The sequence below is a fragment of the Marmota marmota genome, unplaced genomic scaffold (genome assembly GCF_001458135.2).
Source record: "Marmota marmota marmota unplaced genomic scaffold, marMar, whole genome shotgun sequence".
NCBI classification, from domain to species: Eukaryota; Metazoa; Chordata; class Mammalia; order Rodentia; family Sciuridae; genus Marmota; species Marmota marmota.
In genome coordinates this window covers 10,272,457-10,283,887 of record NW_025999982.1, presented here as the reverse complement: position 1 = coordinate 10,283,887, position 11,431 = coordinate 10,272,457, and the positions used below count along the sequence as shown (strand labels likewise).

The 11,431-nt window shown below is 31.8% G+C and overlaps 1 protein-coding gene and 1 long non-coding RNA gene across 13 annotated transcripts in view; one reads left to right on the top strand and one right to left on the bottom strand.

The window, feature by feature from the left end:
- The window catches only part of Ubr2 (ubiquitin protein ligase E3 component n-recognin 2), a 135,506-nt gene that overhangs the window by 81,356 nt on the left and 42,719 nt on the right, over positions 1–11,431 (bottom strand). For 10 of the 12 annotated variants that reach the window (XR_007348458.1, XR_007348459.1, XR_007348460.1 and 7 more), the window contains 5 exons: positions 9,343–9,473; positions 7,275–7,413; positions 6,756–6,818; positions 2,070–2,190; positions 192–299 (listed from right to left, as the gene is read on the bottom strand). Coding sequence is in view for 9 of the 12 variants with exons in the window: in XM_015487732.2 (XP_015343218.1) it covers positions 192–299; positions 2,070–2,190; positions 6,756–6,818; positions 7,275–7,413; positions 9,343–9,473 (562 nt within the window). In the remaining 3 variants the exon portion in view is untranslated. Of the gene's footprint in view, positions 1–191; positions 300–2,069; positions 2,191–6,755; positions 6,819–7,274; positions 7,414–7,707; positions 9,243–9,342; positions 9,474–11,431 lie in introns of those variants that run through there. The other 2 variants (XM_015487733.2, XM_048805321.1) reach the window with 2 other exon arrangements.
- Positions 3,582–10,817, top strand: LOC125617454. The gene is made up of 3 exons (XR_007348461.1): positions 3,582–3,708; positions 9,965–10,021; positions 10,689–10,817. It is a non-coding gene; the product is annotated as an uncharacterized LOC125617454 (long non-coding RNA).

Below are 11,431 nucleotides of genomic sequence, written 5' to 3'. Positions count from 1 at the left end.
CCCCCCCTTTTTTTTTTTTTTTTTTTTTTTTTTAAGTATTGGGGAATGAACCCAGGGCCTCACACATGCTACATACATACTTATTCCACCACTGGGCTATACTACATACAGGTCCTACAATGCTAATTTGAAAATGAAAAGACCTTTAACATCCCAACCCTTTATACCTTAAAAGTAGTTAAGAGATTCACCTTTCCATAATTTGGAATCACTAAGCATCAGTCTATCCACCAGACAAGAGTTTTCACCATATGGTCCTTCCTGTAATCCAACTTGACATAAAATCCGGCGAAGGCCATCTTTAAATAGGAGGAACAGCAAACATGAGATGGCTACTTCAAATATTATAAAGTGACATTTTAGTACATGTTCAAATAGATATATATAGTTATGTGTCTTATTAAAGGTCAAATTTACTTAGAAAAAGTGAACAATAACTATTGTTTTTACAAAAAGGAAAAAAAGTGAAATCTCACATTATATACAACTCTTTTAATGAATTAGAGAAAAACACCACAAAACAACTGATAGAGCATACTTATATTATTACATATATATAATACATACTTCTATTAAATATTGTTCTTTAAGCACTTATGTTAATTAAAGCAGATGATAATCAAATGGCTATATACTCCAAAATAACTGAAGATAGGTATAATATAAAATTGCGCTAACATTTAAAAAGAAGGGATATGACTTCTGGACTATAATATATACCACAAATTTTCAGAGTTGCTACACAAAATGTTCTTCATTTGTTAAACAAAAATTCACTATGGATCTGCCATAATGAAAGGCCCTAGATGACAAATTCCAATATCTTCTAAACGCTAAACTTTAGAAAAGTTCTTCAAATATGAATATAAGCCTTAAAATAACTAAAACTTATCATATTTTGTTCCATACTGTACAATTCAAATATCTACTTTTAGTCTTCAAGCATGCAAAATTTTTAAAAATGGAATTTCTATTATAAAAGCTGTCAGAAATCATTTAAAAGCCTAAAGACAAAATCTCATATAAGATTTAAATATTTAGGCATTTAAAAGTTATTGATGATAAATGTCTCAAAGAAAATTTTCAGCACAAAATTACTTTCATGATACTATTCATTAATACCACAGCACAGTACTTGGCATATAGGTAACAAATGAAGAAAACCAAAACTAAAGAATATGGGGCCAAGAAAAATTGGGAAGACATTTTCTAGGCAAAGCAAGTAAAAATGTTCTCCTAAACTTCTGCACCTCCATATTTGCAACTGTCAGTTTGCAGTGTGGCAATGCTCTAAAAGCCTTTGGTATTACTATTTTAGTTATTTTCTCTAATGTAACACTGAGATGTCATTTATCAATAGCCTTGGCTAAATAGTAATATGACAGGTAGCTTAGATCTATCCCTATTTATTTTTTATTTTATTTATTTATCCCTATTTATTTATTTATTTTTTATTTTATTTATTTATCCCTATTTATTATTTTGGTGTTATACACCAAACTTATTTTTGGCTTTGAACTTGAGGGTTCATTATTGTTACCATTAAATTATCTAATTTGTGAACTGCAGAAAAGCAAACAAGACAAAGCAAAAATACAAATCAGTAACTCTCAATTTGCAAATTTTCAGAGTAGCAAATTATTGCTAACCAAAAATTGTCGGAGTCAAAACAAAGATACTAATACTAGTGTTTTACCATTTAAACTGCCTACCATTGGGTTTTATTTACAGCAGCATCTTCCAGCTTACTAGCTTATGAAGAGTTCTACAGGATGCTCCATTTCTCAAAAGGTTCTTATAGCAAGTTATTGAGATTTATATTGTATTAGCATCTTAAAATTGTTCATAATTGTTTAGCCCATTGTTCCCTGTATTATTTGAAGTGAAAAATCCCTTGTGGGACAAAATTAGGTAAACTCAGGTTTTCTGTGTAAAAAGATATCCTGAAATGGTATTTTAAAATGTGAAATTAAAGCAATGATTCCACTGATCTTTTTTCCAAAAAGTTTTGCAAGGACATATGAGCTCATTTTTTAATAATTTATTAGTGCAAGCTTTTATGAACTTACCTGAATATCCAATAATACTTCCCAGCCAAGACAAAAGTTTCAAACCAAAATTCTGATGTGCAACAATAGACGAATGCATAACTTGAACTTTGAGTGGCTTTGTCTGTCTACTGGTATTTCTCTTAAAAAGAAATAGCAAGATGAAAAAACTAACTTAAAAAGTCTATTTTATCAGAAGAAAAAAGTTAACATTTCACTTAATATAACCAAACCATCATCATCATCAAAGGAGTTTTTCGAGTAGAAAAGCACTGCTTTGATTGCTTTACTTCATTCAGATCCTAATTTTCTAGAAGGAATTCTAGGATTCACACAAAAAGGTAAGAAGACCCGGCCTGTGAGTAACCTGAATCTTTAGTCATATATCTTAAGATCTGTGGTACCAGTTATAAATTATTTAAATGCTTAAACTTGCTTTATGTCTTTAATTTCTTAATATAATTTACATTACTTAATTTAATAATTTACTTCATTACATAGATGTGATTATGCTATTAATACTTTAAAATCATGGAAAAATACATATAACAAAATTTATCACAACCACTTTAAGTGTATAATTCAATATTGTTCAGTATATAAAATAAATCTTCAGAACTCTTCATCTTGCAAAACTCAAACATTTTATTTATTAAACAAGTCCCAATGGCTCCCTTCTCTAGTAATTATCATTCTACTTTTCTGTCTCTATGAATTTGACTATACTAGGTACCTCATATAGGGTAGAATCATACAGTATTTATCTGTTACTTATTTTACTTTGCCTAATGTCCCCAGGGGTTGCCCATGTTGTAGCATATTTCGAATTGCCTTCATTTTTAAGGCCAAACAATATTCTACCGTATGTTATGCTACATTTTGTTTCTTTATTCATCTGGTAACAGACACTCGGACTATACAAATTTCTGAGACCCTGCTTTCAATTCTTTTGTGTATATGCCCAGAAGCAAAACTGCCTAATCATGTGGTAATTCTATTTTTATCTTTGTAAAGACTTGCTACATTGTTTTCCATAGTGGCTACCACCATTTCACATTCCCATGAGCAATCCACAAGGGTTTCAATTTTTCTATATCCTTGTCAATATTTTTCTTTCTGGAGAGAAGTCATCCTAACAGGCATAATGTGGCAACTCAATATCTCACTGAGATTTTGATTTGCATTTCCCTAATGATTAGTGATGTTAAACATGTTTTCATGTGCTTATATTTTCTTGGTAGAAATGTTTATTCAAGTCTAGCAAACATTTTTTAAAAAACACCTTTTTACCCCTTTTCATTTTTTGAATCCTCATTTCAAATCCTGCTTCATCCTATTAACTATATTAACATGATATGCCTTTGCATATTTTTTCCATGTACATATATTCTATATGCACACTATATTTATTAACGTACTTACAGGTATGTATAAGGGATAAATTCCTAGGAGACGTAAAGCTTTAGTCAAAAGTTACTAGACTGTTTCTATATGTGTATTCCTATTCTCTGCAAAGATATTTTATTACTCTAATTTCACTTTGATGTGTATAAAATGTTCCTATTTTAGGGCTGGAGTTGTGGCTTGGTGGTAGAGTGCTCGCCTAGCACATGGGAGGCACTGGGTTCGATCCTCTGTACCACATCAAAATAAAGTGAAGGTATTGTGTCCACCTACAATTAAAAAAATATTTTTAAAAAGTTCCTATTTTATTGATTACTAATGAATTAAAGATTCTTTTCATGTATACTGGCTGCCTAAGATTTTCTGTTATGATCTGTTTTGTTATCTTTTGTCCATTTTTTTAATTCAATTATTCTGTACTTTCCTCAAATCTGCGATTTGTCTGTTGACTTTGTTTATGCAATATTTTGTCATGATTTTTTTTTTTTATGTAGCCCCAAAATGTGCAATTTCTTTTCTAATTCCTGGGGTTCTAATTTTGGTTAAGAAGCACTCTCCCTTGTAGTTGTTTATGTTTTCCTCAGATGAGTATCTATTTCTGAACTCTGTATTCTATATCACTCTAATGTATCTGTCTAATCCCATGCAAACACCACCAAGGATTACAAATACTGATTTTTTTAAAAAGGAAAAATTAAAAAATATTATCGAATGTATAAGGAGATATGAAGTGACAAATGTGAAAGAAAAAAATAACAAAATTAAGGAAAGAACTTTGTCTCTAAATCTTAACATTCTCATTCCTGAAAATAGTCCAAAATCATTACCACTCCCACTTAAGAGTATCTTTGAACATTAGAACTACAGTATTATAACATTCAATACTGCATGAACACTTTCTAAAATTCTTATTTGGTAATAATTTCAATTTACAATATGAATAAAATGGCAAAGTACATCCATATAACCTTTTGTTTTCCAGATTCATCTGCTGTAAATTTTTTTTTAAATATTTATTTTTTAGTTGTAGGTGGACACAATACCTTTATTTTATTTTATTTATTTATTTTTATGTGATGCTGAGGATCAAACCCAGGGCCTCGCACGTGCTAGGCGAGTACTCTACCACTGAACCACAACCCCAGCCCTCATCTGCAATAAATTTTACCCCAACTGTTTTATCATTTGCACATCTTTCTTTCTTTCTTTCTTTTTTTTTTTAAAGAGAGGAGAGAGAGAGAGAGAGAGAGAGAATTTTTAATATTTATTTCCTAGTTTTCGGCGGACATAACATCTTTGTTTGTATGTGGTGCTGAGGATCGAACCCGGGCCACACGCATGCCAGGCGAGCGCGCTACCGCCTGAGCCACATCCCCAGCCCCGCACATCTTTCTCTTCGTACTTTTTTTTTTTTTTTTAAATCACTGAGGGTGTCATTCACAGAATGACCTTTTATCCATAAATACTTCAGTATGCATTTCCTGTGAATGGGAATATTCTTCTAATGACCATAGGACAGTTTCCGATGCACTATTAAATTGATTATGTTTAATAAGACACTTAGAAATTAAAGAAATGGGGCTGGGGTTGTGGCTCAGCGGTAGAAGGCTAGTCTAGCATGTGCGAGGCCCTGGGTTTGATCCTCAGCACCACATAGAAATAAATAAATAAAATAAAGGTATTGTGTTTAACTACTTCTAAAAAATAAATATAAAAAAAAATTTAAATTTAATTCATGAGATACCATTTTAGACACATCAGATTGGCAAATACTTTAAAATCTGACAAAAGAATACTCCACAGCAGGAGTATTTGTCACAGCAAAACAAACCTGGAAACATCCTCATGGAAAATTGTGGTAAAATCATCAGTGGAATACAAAGGTTAAAGAAAGAATGAATTAGAGTAATGTATCAGAACAGAAAAATCTAAAAATAACACTGATATGATAAGGCAAGTTGCAATATAATACATTTAGCATGAATCTTGTAGGTATGTGCGTGCATGTAGGTATGTGGTATTGGGGATTGAACCCAGGGGCATTCTACCCTGATTCCTAGGCTGCTCTTGAATTTGTAATCCTCTTGCCTTGGACTCCTGAGTTACTGGGATTACAGGTATGAGCCACCATGCCCAGTTTCAGTATGAATCTTTTTAAATGATGTTTAAAGACCTCTACAACAATACACATCATACTGACAGGTGTTTAATGTATGAAGCACAAGAAATGAGCAAAGTGAATTAATGCAAGTAGTTCTTTTTATGTAAGGAGGAAGGAAAATGGGATTAAGAAGAAATGATATGGGAGCTTCTATACATTTTTATTTATTTCAAATAAGTAAGAAGAAAATAAGTTTCAATAAACACAGGTGTTCACTGTGTTATTTCTATTTTTCTATGTATTTAAAATACTTTATAACATCTAAAATTATTTTTTAAGTTGGGAGTGATAGTGCATGACTGTAATCCTACCTATTCAGGAGGCTAGGCAGGAGAACTGCATATTTGAGGCCAGCCTGGGAAATTTGATGAAACTCTGTCTCAAAAAGTAAAAAACTAAAGATGTAGCTTAGTGGTAAAGAGCCCCTGGGTTTAATTCCCAGTACCACCAAATGAAACAAAACCAAACAAAAACAAAAAGTCTATAGATGCAGTTACATGGAATAGTTAAGTAACAAACTTTAAAAAATAATACAGTAAAGACTATTAAGCTACTATCTTGCTATCATGTATCAAGAAGCACCATTTCTCTGAATTCTAATTTTGGTGCTAAAGACCAATTTAATTACTAAAAGGGAATGGGAAATCCTATTACTTAAAAACAAAACAAAAAGCAAAAACACTTCTAAAATTTCTTATCTATCTATTCATTTTCTATTATCAATCTTACATAGTTTTAAAAAACTAGATGAAGCCAGGTGTGGTTGGCACACATCTGTAATCCCAGCATCTTGGGAGGCTGAGGCAGGAGGATCATAAGTTCAAGCCAGCCTCAGCAATTTAGCAAGGCCCTAGGTAACTTAATGAGACCCTGTCTCAAAATAAAAAAGAAAAAGTGCTGGGGATATGGTTAGTGGTTGAGTTGCCCCTGGGTTCAACTCCTGGTACCAAACAAAACAATATAAAACAAAACAAATAAACAAACTACATAAAATAATGTAATACTCAAAAGAAACATTACCTGTAAATATGATTTAGTTGACATTGGCTTTATATTCATGAAAGAATAAAAATTTATTCATAAACACTAAATTAAGGAGGCAATAAAAAATAATAGTACAGGCATGTTTTTAAGTTACTTACCACAATTACTGATTTTGCTTGCTCACAATATTGGAAGTCTCCATATCGAACAGACCTACGTCCCTATAAATAAAAATAAATTAATTTGTAAAAACATTCAATTCAATATTAGTACCTTATAAAGTGGTAAATAAACAAATGTGTTTGAACATATAACGCTAGTCAATATTTAATATTTACAATATTCATTCTACTCATCAATGATAAGTAAATTCAAGTTTTCTTTCAAAAACATCCTTTTTCAAACCATTAGTGCATATGTTTCTTTGAACAACACAACATTCATTCTACTAGGTTTTTATAATTTCCCTTTTCATAGATGAATATTTTAAAGACTAGGTAGAATGAAGATAACTATATATTTCCTTTTAAACTTTCTGACAACTGCTTACAGTTACACCAATATACATTTGGGCCAATATTCAAATGAAATTTTTTAAAAAGCCAATTTTCTGCAGTAAGTTATCTGTAGTAGCAGTTCAATTTATTATATGATGTCAATATGATAAAATCACTTACATCTCGATCCACTGTTGTTGCAAAACCAATGGCTTCTTTTTGAGTACAGTTAACAGCTTTCTGGAGAGTATAAATTACTTGTTCATAGGTGTGAACCTCATCATTAAACAACATACAATAGTAGGTGTCGCTCTTTTCTCTGCGGGATAAAAAATTAATGATAGATTATCTATTTGAATATTATGTTATTCCAGGCTGATTAATATTAATAGCATACTCTGCCTTACAGAATGTGAGAAGTATTGGGCATGTATCATTAAAGAAGTCATCTTGTAGTCTCTGCTCTGTGTCATTATATTTACATTTTGGTGGAGAAAATACTGAATGTATAACTGTATGTGACCTGAACAGAAGGATACTAGAGCAGGATATAATAGGTCTGGAAGTTCAGAGAAGAATTGCTAAAGAAGCAATCTAAAACCCAAAGTCAGACTCCATCTCCAAATCTGCTGGCAATTCACTTTCTTTTTCCCAGGTTAATATCTATACTGCATAACGAAACATTATAGCAAAAATGTTGTAAGTTCTTGCTATCAATTCCCCTCCACCTCCCATAGATTAACATTCAATAATGTTTGTGGACATTTTTGGTTGTCATGACTGGGCTTGGGGATGCTATAGGCATTTATGGACAGATGCCAGAGATGCTGCTAAATATCCTACAATTTACCAGACAGTTCTCTTGACAAATAATTTATCTGGTTCCAAATGCCAATAGTGTCAAAGTTGAGAAACCCTAGACTACAGGAATGTTGAAAGCAAAGGCATAGAGTTGGCAAAGGTAAATTTGGGGAGCTGAGAATCAGGAAAAAGGAAGAGACTGATGTGAAATTAGTGTGGTCTGGAGAGAAGTAAAACCTTGAATAATGGATTTTTATTTTTGCCATCTTACGAACAATCAAAGACTTGTAACAGGAGATATACCTAAAGAGATATGGATGATTTAAGTTAATGGGTAGATGAAAGAAAACTAAGAGGGAAAATATTACAAGAAAATCAAGTTGGGGGGGGCTGGGGTTGTGGCTCAGTGGTGGAGCGCTCGCCTGGCACATGCGGGGCCTTGGGTTCGATCCTCAGCACCATATATAAATAAATAAAATAAAGGTATTGTGTCCAACTACAGCTAAAAAATAAATATTAAAAAAAAAAAGAAAAGAAAATCAAGTCAGATACACATTTCCCTTCTATGCTGATAGGTCTGAACAATAAAACAAAAACTATTCTATTCTCTAGGCTCTAAACTCAGATCTTAGATCATTTAATCCCAACCTGAATTTCATGAAGATAACAGTTAAAAGGCACTAAGTAATTTTCAATATTTCCAAAAAAATTCACTATAGCAACAACTCATTTTGTTAAAAAACACTTTACCCACAAGCTCAATTCTCTGAAACTCACTAAGAAATCAAAAAAGAAATACTACCAGTGTCCAGCTTGAATTCATCCTTTGCTACAGACACAATTCCAACAAGTTTGGTTTCACTTTTTAATTAAAGAGAAGGTTTAGGCAAACATATTAACAAGGAAAAGTAAGCCCTTCCCCTTAATACAGTGGTGGCTGAATCCAGCTCTCTGGTCACAAGTCCATTACCTCAATAATCTAAGTAAAAATGGTAGCTGCATGCTAAAAAGAAATCATTATAAGGGTGGAATACATTTTATAATTAGAATCAAAATGATTAAAATTGAGCAAGTATTTATTCAAACCACTTACACTGAAGAGCTCATTCCCTAAGATGTATGATACAGGAAATAAAAAGTAGAATTGTATAGTAACTTATCAGTTTTACATATCATCAGAAAGAAAGAAAGAAAGAAAGCTGCCATGTCTGAAACTAGTTAGTCTCAAAATAGTTTTAAATGACTATAAACCAACTAACCAACCAACCATGAACCAAGAGGAAAACTTCACCAATTAAATGAATTATACATATTTAAAAACTATGATATCAAAACTCTTGTTCTCTTAAAATCAAATCATTAAAAAAAATTATGTCCTATCCTACCTGTATAAAGTAAAAATTTAACAATTTTGACTACACACAAAGAATAAAGGGGCTATACTTACTCCATCTCCAAATCTGCTGGCAATTCACTTTCTTTTTCCCAGGTTAATATCTCTACTGCATAACGAAACATAATAGCAAAAATGTTGTAAGTTCTTGCTATCACATCTACTGATAAATGCACAAGAGGATCCTGGAAGAATAGAAAAAAAAATAATGCAACCATGTTAAATGAACATTAATTTTCTTTTTTCCCATCTGCTTCTACCTTTCAAAAAACAGTATAGAGAAAGCCGAAAAGTATTCCAGCTTCAACTTCTCAATGAATTTAGTCCTACACATTACAACCCAATACATCAAACTTCCTAAAATGTTTTTGATCAGAACAACCCCAATTTTGAACCAATTGAATCATCCAATGGCAACTCCAAAGAATTTTGGAATTTTGGAATGATATTTCAGGATCACTAAAATCTAACATCAAACCATCTAGCTTCATATCCTGATTATCTAATTTGAAGAAAAAAGCAAATGAATATTTTGTATGGATTCGCAAATAAGAATAGTTCTATAGGTCTAAAGGAGAGCTTGATTTTAATAATTTTAAAAGGGAGGACTCATCAAAGTCAGAAAACTGTCCCTGGATATTAGGAACCACTCATTTGTCTCCTTTTCCCTCTGCAGCATGAGATATGTGTATATGCTATCAGAGAACTCTGCACAAGAGATTTAACAGTGTTGGTAAGTCAATACATTTCTAGGTTAATGTAAAAAAGTACTATTTTAAACATGCCTAATGTTTAATTTCTTTTTCTTTCTTTCTTTTTTTTCTTTTTTGTGGTGCTGGGGATTGAACCAGGGCCTTGTGCATGCTAGGCAAGCACTCTACCAACTGAGCCAGGCCCATTAAACATGCATAATGTTTATCATGCTATCTTTCAGTCAAGGCTGGCAAAATGTTTTATGTAATCTTTAATCTTAATGCTTTATCTTAAATCTAAACATTTTATTTAGATCAATGGCTAAACAGCATTCTACTTATTTCTCAAATTAGAAAGTATCATGTTATAACATGTCATAACATGACAATAGTAATAAGCATATTCTTACGTATGAATGCGTGTACACACACACATCCACACAATTTTCACCCAGACAAACCAAATGGAACTGATAAACAAATAAAGACTGTGGAATAAAAAAAGGACAAAAATTTCTAAAGGAGATAGGTCTAAGGCTCAAAGGTCGATTTACTTTCCTCAGTAAGAAACAGATTTTTCAATTTCTTACAATACTTTTTATCTATAACTCTTCCCATGTAAGCTGTTACATATCCTATCAAGTTTTCTGTTGTCATAGTTTTGTTTATTCCTCTCTACTTAGCAAGGTTCATTATTATTTGTTACAGAGGCTTTAAAAGTCATTAACATGGTGAGACCTGTGCACAGAGAAGCAGAAATGGTACCATCTGGGGACTCAAAAAAAGTACTAATAATATAATATGAACCTCACACTACACCAAAATAGAAAAGAGAACCAAAACTCAGCTTTCTTAGTAATATCACCTCACCACACAGTCATTCCATTTCTTATGATTACTCCTAAAATGCAAAAAAGTCAGGGACTGAAAAATTACAAAAAACAGTGTTTATAAAAATTCAATGATTCTGGATGCAAACAACCACCAATTCTTGAGAAATTAACTGTAAATTGTACTATCAATTACTACTATTGATTTTAGTTCTTGAATTAGATTTATATTATAAAACAAAGTTGATAGTAAACTTTGACTTTTCTTTCAAGCTAGAAGAATGCAAGGTACACTACTATATACTCCTGTAATGCTTAAATTTTTAAAAATGTAAACCTGAATTACAATAAAGATTTTTTTTATTGGTTGTTCAAAACATTACAAAGCTCATGATATATCATCTTTCATACATTTGACTCAATTGGGTTATGAACTCCCATTTTTACCCCAAATACAAATTGCAGAATCACATCGGTTACACACTCACATTTTTGCATTACAATAAAGATTTTAATGGCTGTATCACACAAATAAGGTATAAATGAAGATTTTCTCAATACTGCCAACTGAAAATATAAAGAAGAAGCTGAATTAATTCCTGGTACCAAAATAATGGGGGG